General features: G+C 41.8%; 1 protein-coding gene and 1 non-coding gene across 3 annotated transcripts in view; one reads left to right on the top strand and one right to left on the bottom strand.

Annotated features, from left to right (window-relative positions):
- NEMP1 (nuclear envelope integral membrane protein 1) overlaps positions 1-23,017 on the top strand; it is a 32,728-nt gene that overhangs the window by 4,218 nt on the left and 5,493 nt on the right. Inside the window, exons 2-5 of one of the 2 annotated variants that reach the window (XM_049783660.1) lie at positions 12,808-12,932; positions 15,460-15,679; positions 18,749-18,821; positions 22,491-22,584. In XM_049783660.1, coding sequence (XP_049639617.1) covers positions 12,808-12,932; positions 15,460-15,679; positions 18,749-18,821; positions 22,491-22,584 — 512 coding nt within the window. The remainder of the gene's footprint in view (positions 1-12,807; positions 12,933-15,459; positions 15,680-18,748; positions 18,822-22,490; positions 22,585-23,017) is intronic. The other variant, XM_049783661.1, reaches the window with a different exon arrangement.
- On the bottom strand, positions 10,414-10,604 carry LOC126023340 (U2 spliceosomal RNA). Its single transcript, XR_007500492.1, has one exon. It is a non-coding gene; the product is annotated as a U2 spliceosomal RNA (small nuclear RNA).

Raw genomic sequence — 23,017 nt, 5'->3', positions numbered from 1 at the left:
GCTGGAAATCGAACCTGGGTTCATTCTGGGTCGGCCATGTGAAAGGCAAACATCCTACTGCTGTGCTGTCACTCCAGCTCTGCTTATTAACTATTTAAATTTACTGTTTAGACTAAAAAATTTTTAAGTTGTTTTTGGGCTACACTTGGCAATATTCAGGGATTACTCCTGGCTCTGCACTCAGGAATTACTGTATATTTCGCACCATAAGACGTACCTGACCATAAGATGTATAGTTTTTACAGGCTTCTCTCCAGGTGACATTTGCTCCATAGATGCACTTTGGGGTGGAGGGAAGTGTGTCTTATGGTATGAAAAATACGGTAACGACTGGCAGTGCTTGGAGTTGGGGTGCTGAGTACTGAACCAAAGTTGGCTATGTTCCTAAGTCTGGTCCCTGACTTAGATTTTTTGGGAGAGAATGTATTACTTTTTCTTGACCTTTTTTTTTTTGTTGTTTTGTTTTGTTTTTGGGTCACACTTGGCAGTGCTCAGGGGTTACTCTTGGCTCTACGCTCAGAAATCGCCCCTGGCAGGCATAGGGGACCATATGGGATGTGGGGGATTTGAACCACTGTCCTTCTGCATGAAAGGCAAATGCCTTACCTCCATGCTATCTCTCTGGCCCCTTTCTTGACCTATTGTATTTATATTTTTGTATACTTTAAAGATCAATTTGCATACATTTTAATATATTAAGGGAATATATATTTTAATAATGTAAAGAAAAGCTTTTTTTTTTTTTTTTTTGGTTTTTGGGCCACACCCGGCGATGCTCAGGGGTTACTCCTGGCTGTCTGCTCAGAAATAGCTCCTGGCAGGCACGGGGGACCATATGGGACACCGGGATTCGAACCAACCACCTTTGGTCCTGGAACGGCTGCTTGCAAGGCAAACACCGCTGTGCTATCTCTCCGGGCCCAAGAAAAACTTTTATGTAATTTATTCTTTTAGAATAGATTTATAGAACCAGAGAGATAGTACAGCAAGCAGGTAAGTCACTTGTCTTGCATGCAGCTGACCCAGGTGTGATTTCACTAGACAGGCATCGTCCCTGTACAGAGCCAGAAGTAGACACTGAGAATTGCCATGTATGACCTAAAAGCCCAAAATCAAAACAACAAAAAGTTTATATTTTTATGTGGTCACTGATTTTTTTTTTTAGATCTATTTCCATTTTGTGCTTAATGAGCCCTTTAAAATTAAATTGATTTAGGGGCCAGAGCAAAAAGCACAGTGGGGAGAGCAATTGCCTTGCATGAGGCAGACCTGGGTTTAGTCACCAAGCATTCCATATGCACCCCTGAGTCTGCCAGGAGTAATTCCTGAGCACAGAGCCAGGAGTAACCCCTAAACGCCGCCACCAGGTGTGGCCCAAAAACAAAACAAAAAAAGTAAATTGATTTATTTTGGAGGCCATACCCAGTGGTGCTCAGAGCTTATTCCTGGCTCTGCACTTAGGGTTCATACCTGGTGGGGCTTGGGGACCATAAGGATTCTGAAGATTAAATCTAAATCTGGATCAGTTTAGTGCAAGGCAGTGACTTACCCATTGTATTATCTAAATGACCCCATTTCACTTTTATGTTTCAAATTAAATAAGAATTTGTGTGTGTGTGTGTGTGTGTGTGTGTGTGTGTATGTGTGTGTGTGTTGTGTGTTGGTTTTAGGCTGCATCTGGCAATGCTTAGAGATTACTCCTGATTCTGAACTCAGGATTCACTCTTGGCAGTGTTTGGGGAACCATATGAGAAACCTCTTGCATGTGGTGCCATCACTAAAGCCAGTTGAGTTATCTCTGTAGCCCCTGGGTAATTTTTTTGGGAAGAAATGCAATGGTTTTTTTTATTTTTTGGGGGTGGGCCACACCCTGTGGTGCTCAGGGGTTACTCCTGGCTCTGTGTTTAGAAATCGCCCCTGGCAGAGTCAGGGGACCATATGGGATGCTGGGAATTGAACCTGGGTTCATCCCAGGCCTGCCATGTGCAAAGCAAATGCCCTACTACTGTGCTATCACTCTGAATAATTTTAGAGTTAGTTTTGAAATGATGCTTTTCTTGGCTTTAATTTTTTTTGTTTGTTTGTTTTTGGGTCATACCTGGCAGCGCTCAGGGGTTACTCCTGGCTCTACGCTCAGAAATCGCCCCCAGCAGGCTCGGGGGACCATATGGGATGCCAGGATTTGAACCTCCGTCCTTCCACATGCAAGGCAAACAAATGCTTTACCACTATGCATCTCTCTGGCCCCGGCTTTAATTTTTTTTTATGACTAGTGCTATTGACATTTGTATCTCTTTTTTTTTTTTTTTTTGGGCCACACCCAGTAACGCTCAGGGGTTACTCCTGGCTATGTGCTCAGAAGTTGCTCCTGGCTTGGGGGACCATATGGGAAACTGGGGGATCGAACTGCGGTCCATCCAAGGCTAGCGCAGGCAAGGCAGGCACCTTACCGTTAGCGCCACCGCCCGGCCCTGACATTTGTATCTCTTTAAGATACTAGTGAGTTTAAAAGGGTGTGATGACTTCAGGAAACTTCAGGGGTCTGGTCTCTTTGTACTTAGGCCAAGGTTATTTCTTTCCATGTCCCTCATATTTTGGTGGGCCTATGCAAACAACAATTGCCACTCTAACACCACTTTTACTGTGCTCCTTTGACTCTAATCCTTAAAAAGAACTCACTTAAAATTTGAGGTTAACTTAAGCTAATATGCATGTATATGGAAATGTAAGAAAATACTATGCCTGTAATATTTAAGGAGTTACATAAGTTTTATGGCTTTGGATTGCCTTGTGTGCTGTTAAGAAATATTATAATGTGTTACAATCTGGGGACTTGAGGGACAAAGTAATTGTACATGGATTCTGTCTTACTTATCTTAATGTTCTTTGGCTGAAATTTCAAATTTAAGATATCAGCAAGGGGACTTCTGAGAATTATGTTATGGGTGATTGTCCTTCCACTGTAACTTTACCTTGTCCTCTTTCTTTGCACCCTTGTTCTCATAATAAATAAATAAATAAATTAAAAAAAAAAGGGTGTGATGTTGGGTTGGAGAGATTAGTACAGGATTAAAGTATTTGTCTTGCTTATGGCAGACCCTTGTTTCATTCCTCATACTACATATGATCCCCTGAGTATACAGTTTGGTGTGAACTCTGAGCTCAGAGCCAAAAGTAGCTCTAAACACTACTGGCTGTGGCCTAATCTACCCCACCCAATGAAAAGGGTAGTAGGCAGTTGGTATCACAACTCAGTAAATATTACTAAAATACCTTTGAAATTTTATTTATTTTTTTGTTTTTTGGGCCACCACACCTGGTAACGCTTAGAGGTTACTCCTAGCTATGCACACAGAAATTGCTCCTGGCTTGGGAGACCATATGGAAAGCCAGATATTGAACTCTGATTTGTAAAGGCCCTACTGCTGTGCTATTGCTCCAGCCCTGAAGGCAAGTATTTTATCTACTGTACTGTGGCTCTGGTCTCCTCAAATACCCCCCCTTTTTTTGGGGGGGCCACACCCAGTGACACTTAAGGGTTACTCCTTGCTATACACTCAGAAATTGCTCCTGGCTTGTGGGACCATGTGAGACACCAGGAGATCAAACTGCAGTCCCATCCTAGGTTAGTCCATGCAAGGTAAACGCCCTATCGCTTGTACCACCGCTCTGGCCCCCCCTCAACAGAACTTTTAAAAGGTTTCATTTTACAAAAGATAGGTTTAGAGGATGCACAATTTCTTATTGGATTAAATCCTAGTGATAAATTGGTAGGTGGAAATCAGATTTTGATGTCTCCAAATTGTGTCAGCATTGACTAAACTGAGGAAATGTAAAAAGTAGGAGAGGCAGGAGAGTCATGCTTAATTTCTTCTGTTTTGCTATTGTCTATCCTGAAATAGGTCATAAAATCATCTGGTGAGCCAGTGTCCTCCTTAGCTAAACTTTTAATTTTTGGATTTTGGGTCACACCCAGCAGCGCTTAGGGGCTACTCCTGGCTCTATGCTCAGAAATTGCCCCAGCAGGCTCCGGGATTATATGGGATTCCAGGATTGGACCACAGTCCTTCATGCAAGGCAAACACCCTCACCCTCATCCTACTGCTGTGCTATCTCTTCAGCCCCAAGAGGATCTTATCTGTGAGGATAGGAAGACAAAAAGAACTCTAGGGGCCAGAGATAGCACAGCCGTAGGGCAGGGCGTTTGCCTTGCAGATGGTTGACCCTAGATGGACCCGGGTCCAGTCTCTGGCATCCCATATGGCCCCCTGAGCCTGCCAGGAGTGATTTCCGAGTGCAGAACCAGGAGTAACTTCTGAGCACTGCCTGGTGTGGCCCAAAAGCAAAACGGGGGAAAAAAAAAAAAAAAAAAAGAAAGAAAAAGAACTCCGTAGGTCTTGCAGCTTTCCCAGTTTACTGCAGTTATTCCTCAGCCTATTCTATTCCTGACAACTGTCTACTCTGTTAAACTTGGCCTGAAAGTACAGGGCTGTTCCTTGGGTCTTCATTTATGTTCTCCATGCCATGGAAAACTTCTTATGGGGTCACACACAGGAAAACTCTGGGTGGTCCTCAGGGAATCAGGCTCAGGAAAAACTTCTGTTTGGTTTTGGGTCACAATCATTAGTGCTCAGGGATACTTAGGAATCATATCTGGGGGTACAGAGAGACCAAATGTGGTCCTCGGAGTTGAAGTGATGTTGGATGCACACAAAGCAAGCTGACGTCCTCCTGAAACTTTTATTAAAAACTTGCAGAGCTTGAGCAGTAGATCAAAGGGTAGAATGTATACTTTGCGTGGGGAGGCCTGGGGTTCTCCAGCACCAGGGGGTGACTTTAGCACAGAACCAGGTGTCCCTTTTCCAACCTCCTGCCCAATATCACCAGAATGACTCCCAAATAACCTAAATAAATAAATAAATAAATAAATAAATATTTGACAGTTTAATTTGCAGACCTAGTCAAGGGAACCTAAGAGAGTTAAGGAACATTTTTTACTCCTCTCTCATTTTCAAAACTAAGTTAAAAAATTTGAAATAGGGCCCGGAGAGATAGCACAGCGGTGTTTGCCTTGCAAGCAGCCGATCCAGGACCAAAGGTGGTTGGTTTGAATCCCGGTGTCCCATATGGTCCCCTGTGCCTGTCAGGAGCTATTTCTGAGCAGACAACCAGAAGTAACCCCTGAGCATTGCCGGGTGTGGCCCCAAAAAAACCAAAAAAAAAAAAAATTGAAATAGGGACCAGAGGGGCCAGAGAGATAGCATGGAGGTAAGGTGTTAGCCTTTCATGCAGGTCATCGGTTCGAATCCTGGCGTCCCATATGGTCCCCCGAGTCTGCCAGGAGCGATTTCTGAACATGAAGCCAGGAGTAACCCCTGAGTACTGCTGGGTGTGACCCAAAAACCAAAAAAAAAAAAAAAAAAAAAAAAAGAAATAGGGATGGGAGCTATACACAGCTATAGGGCCTTGCACGCGATGACCTAGGATGGACCGCGTTTTGATCCCCCGCTGTCCCATATGGTCCCCCAAGCCAGGAGTGATTTCTGAGTGCATAGCCAGGAGTAACCCCTGAGCATCACCGGGTGTGGCCCAAAATCCAACCCTCCCCAAATTGAAATATATCTCATACTATGAAACTTTCTTCCTTCACTTCTTATTATTTTCACAAGTTTGTGCAGACATCACACACCAGAAATTTCAACATTTCAAATGAACTTTTTTTTTTGTGTGTGGGCATGGGTCACACCTAGCACTCAGGAGTTTACTCCTGGTTCTATGCTCAGAAATCGCTCCTGGCAGACTCGGGGGACCATATGGGATGCTGGGATTTGAACCAATGTCCTTCTGCATGCAAGTCAAATAATGCCCTACCTCCATGCTATCTCTCTGGCCTCCAAATTAATTCTTTTGTTGTTGTTGTTGTTGTTGTTGTTGTTGGTTTTTGGGTCATACCCGGCAGTGCTCAGGTGTTACTCCTGACTCTTTGCTCAAGAAATCGCTCCTGTCAGGCTCGGGGGATCATATGGGATGCCAGATTTGAACCACTGTCCTTCTGCAAGGCAAACGCCCTACCTCCATGATATCTCTCAGGCCCCCAAATGAACTCTTTTTTTTTTAGTTTTTGGGCCATACCTGGTGACACTCAGGGGTTACTCCTGGCTATGCGCTCAGAAATTGCTCCTGGCTTGGGGGACCATATGGGATGCCGGGGATCCAACCGAGGTCTGTCTTAGGCTAGCGCAGGCAAGGCAGGCACCTTACCTCTAGTGCCACCGTGCCGGCCCCCCAAATGAACTCTTAATAGTAGTCCCTGTCTTGTCTTCTACCAACTTCTACTAATCTACTTTCTGTCTCTGCGGAATTGCCTTTTCTGGAAATTTCATGTCAATGGAATAATTTGTTATATGCATTTCTATCAGGCTTTTTTCATGCAGTCTATTTTCAAGATTTAACATGTTCTTATATGTATGCATATATATCTATCTATATCTATGTATCTACTAGTACTTTACAGTATTTGGAAGGGGGAGGTCACACCTGGTTGTGCTCAGGGCTTATTCTTTACTCTGTGCTCAGTGAGCATTCCTGGGGTAGAGCTTGGGGGTTGTCAGGGACTGAACTCAGGTCAAGACATGTACCCTTCTAAGCTGTACTCTCTTTGGTCCATGTATTGTATTGTGTTGTGTTGTGTTGCATTGCGTTGCGTTGCGTTGCATTGCATTGCGTTGCGTTGCATTGCATTGCATTGTATTATTTTTTCAGTTCTCAGGAATTACTCCTGGCCCTGCACTTAAGACTTGTTCCTGGTAGTACTCAAGAGACTATATGGGATGCCAAGGGTCAAAGCTGGTTTGGATATACTATTTCTCCAGTCCCCTTCGTACACTTTTTTGTTTATTTGTTTTTTGGGCCACACTTGAGGCATTACTCTTGACTGCTACACTCAAAAATTACTCCTGGTGTGCTCGGGGGAATATGGGATGCTGAGGATTGAACCTGGATCAGCCATGTGTAAGGCAAACACCCCACCTGCTGTGCTATTACTCCAGACCCACCTCTCAGGACTTTTTTTTTATAATAGCCAAGTAATATTCTATTCTGTGGGTATATGACATTTTGTTCCATATTAATGAATGAACCTTTTGGTTGTTTTTCCTTTTTGGTTATTATGAATATTGCTGTAGTGAATATTCCTGTTCACATTTTTGTGTTGACATGTGTTTTGTGTTTTAAATTCTCATGGGTGTGTCATAGAAGTGGAATTGCTGGATCAAGTCATAATCCTATGTTGCTTCTTTTTTTGATGGGGGCTTCAAAGCTGTGCTCATAGAGTTCAGGGGCCACTCCAGACAATTCTCTGCCAAACAAGCAGGTGTTTAGATACTAGGGCCTGAGAATCTGGCGTAACTTGGGTCTTTGTGTCAGTGCTGGGGACTATAAGAGCCAATCCTGTAGTGCTCAGGTACTTCCAGGACTACATCTGGTGATGTTTAGGAGGTCTTGCAGTGCCAACTAACATGGGTCAAATGCATACTAGGCGTGAGCCTTATCTGCTGTATTATCTCCCAGCTCCCATAAACTTAACTGTTTTTTTTTTTGGGGGGGCGGGCAGTTTTTGTTGTTGTTGTTTGTTTTAGCATTGTTTAGATGTGGCTTGGGATGATTGGGGATACCAAGTGGTGCTGGGGATTGAATCAAGGTTGATTGCATGCAAGTGAAGTCTTATCCTGTATTATCTCCAGTTCTATATTTAACTTTTTGAGGAATTACTTAGAAGGTTAGAATTGTTTTCCAAAGAGGCTTTATTTGCATTTCCACCAACATTGTTTGAGTGTTTTAATATCTTCACATCCTCTCCAGCACTTGTTATTCTCATCTATTGTTGCTGTCCTACTGGATATTGTATTATAGTTTGATATATATAATGACTAATGATGTTGAGCTTCTTCATTGGTCTTTTGAATACCTTTTCTGTTGACATGTCTATTCAAAGACTTACCACATTTTAAAGATTGGATTGTTTATATTTTAATATTGAGTAATACTTCTTTACATATTTTGGATATTAGATCCTTCTCTGGCATATGATTTGAAGATATTTTTTTCCTATTTTATTGTCCTTTTTGTTTGTTTTTGGACCACACTTAGCAATTTTCAGTGGTTACTCCTAACTCTTTACTCAGGAATTACTTCTGGCTGGCTGGGGGTACCATATTGAGTGACAGGGATTGAACTCAGGTTGGCTGCATGCAAAACAAATGCCCTACCCATTGTACTATTTCTCTGGCCCCATGAATTGGTCTTTTTATTTATTTATTGGTTATGGAACTATACCTGGCTCATTAATAGGGCTCATTGCTGACTTTGCTCAGGGAGCACTTCTAGAAGAAATGCTCAGGGGACTGTATAGAATGCAGGGGATCCAACAGATTGGACTGCATGCAAGCTAAGTTTTTTTTTTTTTTTTTTTTTTGGTTTTTGGGCCACACCCGGTAACACTCAGGGGTTACTCCTGGCTATGTGCTCAGAAGTTGCTCCTGGCTTGGGGGACCATATGGGACACCGGGGGATCGAACCGCGGTCCGTCCAAGGCTAGCGCAGGCAAGGCAGGCACCTTACCTTTAGCGCCACCGCCCGGCCCCGCAAGCTAAGTTTCATAACCCCTGTACTATCTCTTGACCTCTTTTTATTATTTTCTTGAGTCCTGTACTATCTCTTGACCACTTTTTATTATTTTCTTGAGTAGGGTGTGTGTGCTCCCCTGAAGTACCTAGTTTGCTCAGGGGACAATTCTAGTATCTTCAGCCTGAGTATGCGAGCCTATTAGTTTGGCATTTAAACTTGGATGTGTGGTGCTTGGGTCTTGCAGTCTGAGGCAATAAGACTATACCTGGGGATGTTTGGGTTAGAGAAGAAGTGTGTAGCAATGCAGTTACTAGGAACAAACGCAGGATCTAGTGCATACAAGGCATGCTCTTTACCCTTTTAAGTAATCTTTCTGGTTGGTTGTCTTTTTCTCAGTAGTGTAGTATCTATTAATAAACAAAAGGTGTGTGTGTGTGTGTGTTTCTCAGTAGTGTAGTATCTATTAATAAACAAAAGGTGTGTGTGTGTGTGTGTGTGTGTGTGTGTGTGTGTGAGATAACATGCAAGTATGAGCTCTATCCCTAGTGACATCTTCCCAGAGTTATACTTTTTTTTTTGCCACAACTGGTGATGCTGGTTCTGCATTTCTGGTGAGGCTCAGGGGAATATATAGGGTTCTAGAGATTGAACCCAGGTCAGGTATATGCAAAATAAACACCCTGCCTGCTGTACTATTTCTCCAGGCCCCCAGAGTTAAAAAATTTTATTAAGTCTTTGAGGGGTCGGAGAGGTGTTGCAGCGATAGGGCGTTTGCCTTGCATGCATTGACCCAGGATGGGGTCACATCTGGGTTTGATTCCTGGCATCCCATATGGTCCACCAAGCCAGGAGCAATTTCTGAGCACATAGCCAGGAACAAAAACAAGCCAAAAAAATTAAGTCTTTGGTTCTGTGATGTAGCTCAGGGTAGATCACATGTTTTACTTGGATGAAACCCTTAGTTTTATTCCTGGCAACACGCACATATCTAATCTTTTAATTTTGTTTATGCTTAGTGACAATATCTATCAGTTCTTAGTTCTAACAAATCCAAGGTTTTATTCTAAACGTTTCTATTTTTTTTTTTTTAAATTTGGAATAAACCCAGTGATGATCAGGGGTTATTCTTGGCCCTACACTCAGGAATTAACTCCTAGAGTGCTTGGGGTCCATATGTAGTGCCAGGGATTGAACCCAGATCATCTGTGTGCAAGGCAAGTGCCCTACACATTGTACTATTGCGCTGGTCCCATTTTTTTTTTTTTTGGTTTTTGGTTTTTGGGTCACACCCGGCAGTGCTCAGGGGTTACTCATGGCTCTATGCTCAGAAATCGTTCCTGGCAGGCTCGGGGAACCATATGGAATGCTGGGATTCGAACCACTATCCTTCTGCATGCAAGGCAAGTGCCTTGCTGCTGTGCTGTCTTTCCGACCCCTAGTTTTGTTCTTAGATTTAAGACTGAATTTAACTTCAGAATCATTCTTTACTTTATCTTGATACTATTTTACAGTGGATTGGAGAGAAAGCTAAACGGATGTTAAGACATATTGTTTGCATGAGGCCAGGATTTATTTCTGGCACCACATGGTCCCCTGCGCACCACTAGGAGAGTATGACTCTGGGTGTTGCCCTATAACAAAACATTAATAAAGGTATTTTGGGGTCAGAGTGATAGTACATCAGTTAGGGCATGGGATACTGCTGGGTGTAATAACCCCACAGAACCCCCACTTATTTTGGACTGTTACCTTGTTTATTTAAATTACCCACTTTTATTACTAAGGACTAGGATGATAACCAAATTTACACTTAAAGGAGCATTTATAAATTGTTAAGGACAACCTAGAAATTAAGATGTTTTGTAAAAATTTTGTGGTAAAGATGGTAGTATGTGCACAGGTGAGTAGGACATGGAGAGTGGAGGTCACTTTTACACTTGATACTACACTTGATCTTAGCCAAAAGGCCAAGAAGTAATGGAGGAGGAGACTTTTAAACTCTGTTAACTGGAGCCGAAGCGATAGCACAGTGGTAGGGCATTTGCCTTGCATGCATCCAGTGGACCTGGGTTCGAACCTGGCATCCCAAATCACTGAGCCTGCCAGGAGTGATTTTTGAGTGAAGAGCCAGGAGTAGGCCCTGAGCACTGCTGAATGTGGCCAAAACAAAACAAAATCTCCCAAAAATCTTACTAACTGAGATTGATGGGACTTCTGGTCTGTTTAGGTAAAATTAAGGGTAAAGTGTGTAGTCATTGCCTGCTTTGAAAAGTTGAAACAAAACATTGGGAAGAAAGCAGCCTGACATATTTTTGAGGGGGAAGGGGTCACATCTGGCATTGCTCAGGGCTTACCCTTTCTCTCTGCTCAAGGATCACTCCTGGCAGACTCAGTGGTACCATATGGGGTTTTGAAGATTGAGTCTGGGTTAACTGTAAGGCAAATGTACTGCCCTTGCTGTTTTTAATGGGTATTTAAGGTATTACACTCATTTAAAAGTTTCCAATCTGCTCACTTGTTTGTATCTTATTTTATTTGGCCATACCTGGCTGTGCATAGGATAACTTCTGGCTCTGCACTTAGGAATCACTCTTGGTAGGATAGGGATCGAACCTGGGTTGCTTACTGGCAAAGCAAATGCCCTACCTGCTGTGCTATGGCTCCTGCCTCAGTTCTGCTCCTCCTATAAAAGGGATTAAAAAAAAAATCAGCAAATGGGGTTACTTTAATTTTATCTTTAAGGGGAAATAGGACCTGGGTGTGAATCTCATTTAAATTCTTTACTAGTGTGATTTTGGATTTATTACTTTTTTGGAGTAGGGGTTATACCTGGTTGTGCTCATCTTACTTAACTCCTGGAATTGAAACTCAGGAATAATTTCTGGCAGGCTTTGGAGACCAGATGGGATATCAGTGTCAGGCAATTTGATCCAACATACTGCTTGGTCCTCCAGCACTGCACTGCCAGGATTCATTCTTGAGTATTCTGCTATGAATGGCTCGTAAGCATCACTGGTTGTGACCCCAAAACAAATAAGCAAACAACCCTAAAAGCCAGTCTCTTCATTTAAGTAGGAATTATGAGAGTACTTATGTCATAATATTGTAGAGAGAGTTAAATGAAAAGACAGCCAGCCAAAGAAATACTTCAATGGGCTAAGTATAAAATGATAGTAATACTTTGCCCCTTGCCCCCCCCCCACAGCATTGATGGGTATTGCCCCAAAACTTTAAAAAGATGTGAAGAAAAAAGATGAAGATAGCATATTGTCATATTAACACAATAGTTTTTTATATATATATATGTTCCTGTATTGATAGTTACAGTTTTGTATTTTGGGCAGTTTGAGGCCATAAACTGGCAGTACTCACTAAATGGCTACTCCTAGTTCTGTGCTCATGAGTGACTGACTCCTGGTGGAACTCAGGAGAACCATCTGTGGTGTTGGGGATGGAATGGAGTTGCTGCATGCAAGGCGAGTGCTTGAAGCCCTGTACTATCCCTTTGGTCCTAATGACTATAATATTTTTAATAAATAATTGCCCTATTTATTATTTTTTATTTACTTATTTTATGGTTATGGAAATTGAACTGAAGGCCTCACACCTGCAAGACAAGTATTTTACTGAGCTACATCTCTAGATCCTTAGAAAACAATTATTTTGTCACACCTTGTGGTGCTCAGGGGTTACTCCTGGCTCTGCACTCAGGAATCACTCCTGGCAGTGCTTGGGACCACATGGGATACCAGCAAGCAAGGCAAGGCAAGCTCATCACACCATATTTTTATTTTTATTCTTCGAGGGTTTTTGGGTCACACTCAGTGATGCTCAGAGGTTACTCCTGGTTCTACACTCAGAAATTGCTCCTGGCAGGCTCGGGGGACCATATGGGATGTCGGGAATCGAATTGGGGTCAGCCTGGGGTTTGGCCACATGCAAAGCAAACATCCTACCACTGAGCTATAGTTTCGGCCCCCTCATAGCACTATTGTTCCTGTCCACCTGTGAAGTTACTTAGACTGCCTTATTGCTTACTTCAGTTTTCTTGTATTTTAGACAACGTGTATTTTAATCACAAGTTTAAGAAAGTTGTCAGTGTGATTTATTTTAATCAGTGAGTTGTAGTTGTCTTGTTCTGTTATATTGTCTTTAATTCTTATTTTCTTTCTTTGCAAAAAGCTGAAATTGACGTGAATGTGATCATGCTCCGGGAATCCCGAGTTTATAATAGCAATAGTAGCCAGCAGTTCTGTTACAGAAACGTGCTCATCCCAAAGTGGCATGATATATGGACTCGGATACAGGTAAAAATATGAAGGCTCCCAGCAGGGGTAGCTTCTGTAATTGTGATTAGTGAGAAGTCTGTGATTTTTTTCCCCCTCACAGTTTCCCCTCATACACAAAGTATGTTGTTAGTAGTCTTACTAGGGTTGAACCTTGAAATACTTTATATTTATATTCACTTATATCTATTTGATGTTCCTTTTTTTTCAACTTCTTAATTAGAGCTTACAGTATTTTTTTTTTTTTTTTTTTTTTTTTTTTTTTTTTTTTTGGTTTTTGGGTCACACCTGGCAGTGCTCAGGGGTTATTCCTGGCTCCAGGCTCAGAAATTGCTCCTGGCAGGCACAGGGGACCATATGGGGCGCCGGGATTCGAACCGATGACCTCCTGCATGAAAGGCAAACGCCTTACCTCCATGCTATCTCTCCGGCCCCAGAGCTTACAGTATTTGACGTTCTCTTTTTCCCAGAGAAACAGCTTAGCATCCTTCTTTTTCTTTTTCTTTTTTTATTTAATCACCAGCTTCCTTATTTTTCTTATACTCTCCTTTTACACATAGACACATACCTCTTTCTTTTTAAGGGTCTTATTTCTTCTTTGGGCTAGAAACTGTTGAGAGCCTGTCAGAATATAAACTTGTTTTGTTTTGCTTTTGAGCTATACCTGGTGGCGCTCGGGCATTATTCCCGAGAATAATCAGGAAATCACTCCTGACAGGCTCTGGGGACCATGTACTATACCAGAGATCGAATCCAGCTCAAGATATAAACTCCTTTTGCCATGCTGCTGTTATTCTCTTTTGAATCTACATTATTTGTTCCATAAATTCCCTGAGCTGAAGTTTCTCCTTGATAGAATGATTTTTTTTCTTATTTATATTAAAGCACTATTAAGCAGCCTGGCAAACAGGAATGTCTGGTTATAACACTGTTTGAACAAAAGGAGCCCTTTTAATAAATGTTGTTGCTTCTCTGATAATGTCTGATAAGGACATTTATTGTTCCCATCAGAAAGAGAAGGATGGTAAAATAAAGATTAAAAAAAAAAAAGAAATAGGGGTCAGAGAGATAGCATGGAGGTGGGGTGTTTGCCTTTCATGCAGAAGGATGGTGGTTCGAGTCCCAGCATTCCATATGGTCCCTGAGCCTGCCAGGAGCGATTTCTTTTTTTTTTTTTTTTTTTTTTTGGTTTTTGGGCCACACCCGGCACTGCTCAGGGGTTACTCCTGGCTGTATGCTCAGAAATAGCTCCTGCCAGGCATGGGGGACCATATGGGACACTGGGATTCGAACCAACCACCTTTGGTCCTGGATCAGCTGCTTGCAAGGCAAATGCTGCTGTGCTATCTCTCCGGGCCCCAGGAGCGATTTCTGAGCATAGAGCCAGGAGTAACCCCTGAGCGCTGCCAGGTGTGACCCAAAAGCAAACAAACAAATGAACAAAAACAAAAACAAAAAAAGCAATAGAAGGGTGGTCTGGAGAGAAATACAGCAGGAAAGGCCAACCCAAGTTTGATCCCTGGGATCCCATGGTCCACCTTGCACTGCCAGGAGTAACCCTTAAGTATTGCTGGGTGTGGCCCCAAAACAAAACATAAATAGAAGGGTGGGTTTATGGTAATTTTTTAAAAAGTTACTCTTTTTTAATTGATAAAAAATCATATTCTGGAAAAAAATTATATTCTGGGACCAGTGATAGTACAGAAGCTAAGGCATTTACCTTGAATAAAACTGACCTGGTTTGTTCCTATAACCCTATATGAATCTCCAAACCTGTCAGGAGTGATCCCAAGGGCAGACTCAGGAGTAAGCCCTGAGCACAGCTATGTGTGGCCCCTGAACAAAATCATATTCCATCTAGAGCATAGTATAGCCAACATTGTCCAATAATCACTGACGTGTGATAAACTTGTTGAACTCACTGTTATTTTTATTTATTTCAGGGATGTGTATGCATGGCAATTTAAAATTTCTAGAGTCTCACATTGTATAGTCTTTCATAAATAGCTCATTAATAACTCTTCTTGGAAGTCTGTTTTTTTCCCTTGGCTTGATAGTAGATTCAGATCATGTTTTCAACAACTGTAACATTTTCTACACTAACCACTGCTTCTCTATAGTCTGTGCAGTAAATGGGATCTGCTCAGTTAAGTTTTATTTTAAAAAATTAAATATATATATTTATATATAAATATGAAAACATAAAAAAAATTTTTTTTAACTTTTGGACCACACTCAGCAATGCATAGGTCTTATTCTTGGCTATGCACACAGGAATCATTCCTGGTGGGTTTGGGGGACTATATGTGATGCCAGAAATCAAACCCTGGTTGGTTGAATGCAAGGCAAACGCCCTATTATGTACTATATAGCTCTGCCCTCTCAATTATGTTTATCCACTGCCTCTCTATGGTTCTCATAAGCTATTTTGGAAATTACCACCATTACTAATTTAGTGGTTGATGGTCTCCTTTTTTTTTTTTTTAACTTATGAAGAATTAAAATTCCTACTTTCTTCTTTCTCATTCTAATTTTTCTTCTGTTACAGATCCGGGTCAATAGTTCCAAACTGGTTCGAGTTACCCAGGTGGACAGTGAGGAGAAACTAAAGGAGCTAGAGCAGTTTAGCATTTGGAATTTTTTTTCTTCCTTTTTAAAAGAGAAATTGAATGACACCTATGTTAATGTAGGTTTATACAGCACAAAAACCTGCCTCAAAGTTGATATTTTGGAGGACAACACGAAGTACAGTGTTATTGTTACCCGGAGTAAGTCTCACCACTGCTTTTCTGTTTTATTTTTTGGAGGGGAGGTCACACCAAGAGGTGCTCAGGAATTACTCCTGGCTCTGCACTCAGACATTGCTCCTGGCAGGCTCCGGGGACCAGATGAGATGCTGGAAATCAAACCAGGGTCTGTCCTTGGTTGCGCACAAGTCAAACACCTTAGCCCTGTGCTATCTTTCCGGCCCCACCTCTGCTTTTCTGATTGATTCTACAGTAAGGGGGTCTAAGCTTTGGAGGTATAATTTGTGAGACTAAGATGTCGGTCCAGGACAGTTCCATTTTGGTGCTAATTTAACTTGACTATACCAGTGTTCCAGACAGTTCAGCAAGAGTCTACCTCACTTGAAATTCATTAGGCTTAGAATTGAGACTTGACTTATGGTCACTGTGAGTCCCTCTGTGCTCAGAATTATGATGACTGCACATCTCATTTTGCCAAGAATCCTGAACTTAGATGTCTGCTATTCTTCAGAGTAAATAGGACAGATAAATTCTTGCCTTTTGGGCACTTCTAGACAAAGACAGACGCTTTGAAGTGTTATAGATCTACCTTTGAAAACACCACTATTAAATATTAAAATTTGATGGTTAGGAGCTGAAAATTAATAATTCACAATTAAAAAGAGTATTTGTAAAAGTCGTAAGTGAGGGGCCGGGCGGTGGCGCTCGAGGTAAGGTGCCTGCCTTACCTGCGCTAGCCTAGGAGACGGACCGCGGTTCGATCCCCCGGCGTCCCATATGGTCCCCCAAGCCAGGAGCGACTTCTAAGCGCATAGCCAGGAGTAACCCCTGAGCGTCACCGGGTGTGGCCCAAAAACCAAAAAAAAAAAAAAAGTCGTAAGTGATAGTACAGCTGGTAGAGCACTTATCTTGCACCAATCCAATCAGGTTTGATTCCTGGTTTCACATATGGCTCCCTGAGCCCTACTAGGAATAAACCCTGAGTATTGCTGGGTATGTCCTCAAAACAAAACAAAAACAACCCATCAAAAACAAAGTATTTGTTGAACAAATAAATGTATAGCTTATTGGTGGAACTGAGAGAAGTTTTTTTTTTTTTTTTAAGGTGTCAGAGAAAGTATTACAGAGGAGGGCCAAATTCTCTGATTTTGGGGGCGGTGGATGGTTTTTGGGCCATGCCTGGCAATGCTTTAGTATGCTATTGGCTCTTTGCTCAGGGTTTACTTTTGGTAGGGTTCAGGGGATCTTTGGAGAGGTGCTGGGGGATTGAACCTAGGTTGGCTGTTTGTAAGTCAAGTGTCCTACCCACTGTATTATTTGCCTGGCTCTTTTTTGGGGAAAGGAGGCCATTTGGGCTAAATCCGGCAGTGTTCAGGCATTAATCCTGGCTCTGCACTCAGAAATTACTCCTGGCAGGCTAGGGGGACCATATGGGATATTGGGGAAGGAATATGGGTCAGCTGCATACAAGGCAAATGCCCTACTATTGTTCTGGTCCCTTTTCTGGCTCTTTGATTCTAAACTTTTTTTTCTTAAAAATTTTTTTTTTTGGGTTTTTGAGTTTTTGGGCCACACCCGGCGGTGCTCAGGGGTTACTCCGGGCTGTCTGCTCAGAAATAGCTCCTGGCAGGCACGGGGGACCATATGGGACAAAGGGATTCGAACCAGCCACCTTTGGTCCTGGATCGGCTGTTTGCAAGGCAAACACCGCTGTGCTATCTCTCCGGGCCCCTTTTTCTTAAAATTTTAAAGAAACTTTTAAATGGTTATTGTTCAGGGTTCTGGGATATTGTAATAAAAGTTCCTGGCATTTACTCTGAAATGAGTAGAGCCTATTGTTGTCCTAGGATTCGTTGGTTCTTTAGGTATATAGGATTTTTGAGTTACTTTTTCTTTTTTGGAACTTCTGCCAAGATGTGTTAAGAGTGTTAGGGGCCATTACACATAATACTCACACTAGTGCTGCTTTCATGCAGCAGTTTGGGAACCATAGGAATTCTGGGTAGTAGGGACTGAATGCCAGGCATGTGCTCCAGCCCTTTGACTTGGCTCCTTGGCCACGATTGGTCTGCTTTTGGTGGTCCCTCGATAGTGAGTCATCCCTTTTACACTTGCTCTCTTTGTGATCTCCCCCAAACTCTGCTCTTGAATATGAAAGTTTTGGGAATGTTTTATTATTTCATATAGAGGCCTTCTGTTTGGGCCCCTGCTTTCCTTTCCTTTTCTTTTCTTTTTTTGTTTTGTTTTGTTTTTTTGAGCCACACCCGGTGATGCTCAGGGATTACTCCTGACTCTGAGCTCAGAAATCGCTCCTGGCTTGGGGGACCATATGGGATGCCTGGGGATCAAACCGTGGTCCGTCCTAGTTTAGCTCGTGCAAGGCAGACACTCTATCGTTTGAGCCACCGCTCTGGTCCCTGGGCCCGTTTTTTTTTTTTTAAAGGTTTTTTTTTTTGTTTGTTTGTTTTTTGTTTGTTTGTTTTTGGATCACACCCAGCAACGCTCAGGGATTACTCCTGGCTCCACGCTCAGAAATCACTCCTGGCAGACTCGGGACCATATGGGATGCCGGGATTCGAACCACCGACCTTCTGCACTCAAGGCAAACGCCTTACTTCTGTGCTATCTTTCTGGCCCCGGGCCCCTGTATTTGTGTGAGATGTATTTGAGTGTAGACTTTTCCAGTAGTTCTCCTATAAAGGAGTACTAATGGTGCTGGAAGGGAGAGAAGCAGGAAAGCTGGAAAGGAGAATGGATCTAAGTCTAGGCAAACCTAAACCCAAGTCTGATCAAAGGCTTGAAAACCATAGTGGTAGAGACCTCTGGTGGGTGGTTGCATAAAGTGCAGGTAGTATAAAGAAGCATTTTCCCAAATAGCTTACTTAAATAAAAATAAAATCTTCAGTAAAGTACAGGTTAGACTAAGACCTAATTATACTCTCTCTTTGGGAGAGTGCCCAGGCTTTGTGTGCAATTTTTAATGCTGTTTAGGTGATCTATTTTAGTTACTATATCTGGCCAACATTGCCTTTTTATCTATAATGCTCTAAATTGGTTCACCTATTAAACAAAAGTCTTTATTTATTTCAGAATTTGACTCCAGACTCTTCCTTGTTTTCCTCCTTGGACTTATGTTATTTTTTTGTGGAGACTTGCTCAGCAGGTAGGTTCTGGTGAGGTGCAAATGGCTAGGCTTAAACCTACCCTGCCTGGCTTTATTCATAAAGACTTTAAAAGGCTGTCATGCTCCTTTCAAAGATATTTATGGGTAGCTCATTTCCTGCTTGAATAATTTTATTTTGGTGGAAGGCATTTGCGATTGGATCTTGGGGCTTTACTTTGGTACCAGGCTGTGCCAAAGGGTTTTTTTGGTGTGTGTGTGTGTGTGTGTGTGTGTGTGTGTGTGTATACCAGGATGTGCCAAAGGGTTTCTTTGGTGTGTGTGTGTGTGTGTGTGTGTTTTGGATTGAACCAATGGTGCTCAGGGATTACTCCTGGCTTTGTGCTCAGAAATTACTCCTGCCAGGCTCAGGAAACCATATGGGATGCCAGGCATTGAACCTGGGTTGGCCATGTGCTAGGCAAACACCCTACCCACTGTGATATTGTTCCAGCTCCTGGTGCCAAAATTTGAATCTGGACTCTGGCATGCAAAGCATGTACTCCAGCCTGTTGAGCTATTTCCCCTGTTGGATAATAAGCTGTAGTCTCTGCCTGAATAATTTTTAAAATCACTTTAATTTATGTCATGGTTTTATTTATTTAATTATTTATTTATTGGCTATACCTGACTGTGTTTAGGGTTTTCTCTTGGATCTGCACTCAGGGATTACTTCATCTAGGGCCCAGGGGCCCATATGTGGTGCAAGAGATCAAACCCCTGTTGGCTGCATGCAATGCAGATGCCTTCCTTGCTGTACTATCTCTTCAACTCCATAATTTTATTTATTGTATCTAGGAAGATTGACAATAATGCAATTATTCTAGTAAGTTACATCATGTGATGAAATTTAGTCAGTACATCACCATCCTTTTCACCATTAGTAAAGCCCTCAATTTTACTTGGCTCTGTTTTGAGTTTTATGCCATTAAAGAAACAGATATCAACCACTTATTTACTGTTTGCCTTTTAGGATATACAAATATAAAACTTACATGTACAAATATAAAAATTATGGTATTTAAACATTGAATAAAAGTAGAATCAACCTTAACTTTGTACACGGTACACAAAAAGATTATTTGTGGATCAGTGAAGGAAAAAGTAACAATTAAGCTTGAGGTTGAAGTTTGGTGGCAGTTGAGTATCCTGAGAAAAACTAACAGTGACAGAAAACTACCTGGTTAAAAGAACCTAGAATAGGTATAGGTACTCTATTCTAGGTCTATTCCAGGTGGTTTATGGATTAATTCAGTTCCCAGTCAGCACTTGGGAAGTATTCATGCCTCTTCTTTTCCCAGGAAATCTATGCAGGCCCTCAGAAGAAAGCTTTCTTTTTTTTGTTTGTTTTAGGTCACACTGGGGGAACATGTGTCAAGTATCTTATCCTGGGCTCTATCATGCAGAGCACATGTTCCAGCTCACTGAGTTGACTCCCATCCCCAGAAGAAAGATTCTTATTATAAATGGGTTTGGGGGCTAGGGAGCTTGCCTCGTACATGGTTGACCCAGTTTTGATCCCTGATGTCCCAGATGGTCCTGAGAGTACTGCCAGGAGTCACCTTTTAGCATGCCAGGTGTGGCCCAAAAACAAACAAACAAAATTAGTTTGGAGGGAGGCTGGAGAGGTTGAACAGGATTAAAGTGCTCTTACCTTTCATCCCTCTGACTCTGGTTTGAACCCTCGGCACCACATATGGAGTCCATCCCAAGTACACCAAGGGTCAGGATCACTTTTAAACACAGAGCCAAGAATAGGCTTTTAGTACTGCTGGGTGTGACCCAAACACGGTCTTTATCCCAGAATCAAAACTGAAACTGGTTTCTGAAGGGTAGGAAGAGATGGTACAGGGATATAGGTATTAGTTTTACATGCAACGTAGTATCCTGTAGTATCCATCCCTTGGTACTAACACTTCATGGTCCCCAGAACACTGCTTGATATAGTTTAAAACCCCCCTCAGAGAAAAAAAATGCCAAGAAATATTTAGAAAAGACTGGAGCCATAGTAAAGGGGAGGGTGCTTGCCTTGCATAAGGCTGACCCTGGTTTGATCTTTGGTACTACATATGATCCTGCAAGACTCACCAGGAATGATCCCTGAACAGTCAGGTGTGGCTTCCAAATTAAGTAATAACATCAAAAAGAAGTAAAGGGCAAGGGCTTTAAAGAAGATCTGGGGTTAAGGCACTTGACTTACATGTAGCTGATATTGGTTCCGTCACCAGCACTGTATATGCATCTCAGCACTGCCAAGAGTGGGAGTGAAGCTTGAGCACAGAGCCAGGAGTAGACTCTGAGTACTGCCAGGTGTGTTCCAAATCTCACCCCTCATTCCCTGCAAAACAGAACACCAAATTGGATTGGGAGATGATGGAGATGGGAATGAGAGACTCAGAGGTTTATTACAGTCATTTTCTGTTTCCCCAAGCAATCAAATCTAAGATCCACACTGGATTTCTGAAACCATAGACAGTACTAATATCTATATATTGTGTTTCTTACATGTATATATATGTATATATATATACATACCTTTGATAAAGTTTATGAATTAAATTCAGTAAGAAATTAACAATAAATAATAACCACATAGAATGATTACAACAGTATTCTATACTGTAAGTTATGTGAATGTGATTTCTCTCAAGGTTTTGTACATAATGTTTTCATACTGAGGTTGGCTATGAGTGAGTGAAACCATAAAAAGATAAAGGACAGGGTAGAACTACCGTATTGAGATGTATTTGAGGGATCCCAATTGACATTAATCTTTATAATATGGCAGCAACCACATTATACCAGTCTCTAGTTTGTCTGTTGGTTTGTTTTTTTGGGCCACACCTGGTGGTGCTCAGGGGTTACTCCTGGCTCTGTACTCAGAAATCACTCCTGGTAGGCTTGGGGGACCTTATGGAATGCCAGAACCCAGGTCTGTCCTGGATCGGCCACCTGTAAGGCAAATATTCTACTGCCATTTTATCTCTCCAGCTCTGTTTTTTTTTTTTTTTTTTTTTTTTTTACTTTTTGTTTATTTTGGTTTTGGGGTCACACACTACTTTGCTCAGGGCTTTATCCAGTCTTCAGGGATCATTCCTGGGAGGGTTTGGGGGAGCCGTATGCAGTGCCAGTGACCAAACTACTATACTATATCTATGTACCCACAATCTCTACTTTAATGAACTCAGTTTTTGGGCAATTCATTGCTTTAATCTTATTTTCTTTCTTCCTTTCTTTTTGTGGTGGGGGAGGGTTGTCACATCTGGTGGTGGTTCTTGGGGTCACTTCTAACTTGATGCTCAGGGGATTAAACTAAGTGCTCTTGCATACAAAGTATGCACTATATCTTAATGAGTTTTCTAGTCCCCAGTCATTTTTTGGGAGGAACAGGGGCCACACCCAGCAAAGCTCTGAGATCATTTCTGACTCTGCACTTAGGAATCACTCATGTCGATGCTTGGGGGACCATATGGGATGTTGGGGATCAAATCTGGGTCAGCTGCAAGTAAGGCAAATGCCCAACCCATTATTCTATTATTCTGGCCCATCAGTCTTTTTTTTTTTCTTATTTTGAATAGAATGATTGTCCCAGTTTGAACAATGCCTTCTCTGAGGAATACATTCATAGTCATCAAATAAATGTTTTATGAAATATAAATCTTCTTTCTGCAGGAACCATATCTTCTACTATTCTACGGGGATGAGTGTGGGAATTGTAGCCTCTCTACTCATCGTCATTTTTGTACTATCTAAATTCATGCCCAAGGTATGTAGTAGAACCCTTGCATGCAGTTAGGATGACTTGAATAGTTTGAAAGACTGTGACTTTGAGTAATCTCAGAGCACTGAAATTTGCATTGGTGACTGATAAGATCCCATTCTTTCCTATTCTTTCTGTGATTCATAAAGGTACTTTCCATTTTGAACTTGATTACATATAAACTCTCCTCCTTTAGTTAAAATTCTGTGCTCAGTGGGAGATTAGTGTCTTCTTTCTGTTTGCTGATTACACAGCCAGGTTTTAAGTCATTTAGCATCTTATTTTCCCAGTTTGTTCCCCCATCCCCATACTGTATCATTTTAAATATAAAGGACATTTTTTTTTTCAGAAATGTGTTTTCTGTTCTTTTTTTAGTAGGCTGAAGAAAAAAAGTTCAATTTTGCTACTTTATGCTTTTTGTAACTCTGCTTTCACTTCA

This window comes from Suncus etruscus, chromosome 11, assembly GCF_024139225.1.
Source record: "Suncus etruscus isolate mSunEtr1 chromosome 11, mSunEtr1.pri.cur, whole genome shotgun sequence".
Taxonomy (NCBI): domain Eukaryota; kingdom Metazoa; phylum Chordata; class Mammalia; order Eulipotyphla; family Soricidae; genus Suncus; species Suncus etruscus.
The sequence above is the reverse complement of the archived record's forward strand: the minus strand, read 5'-3'. Positions and strand labels throughout refer to the sequence as shown.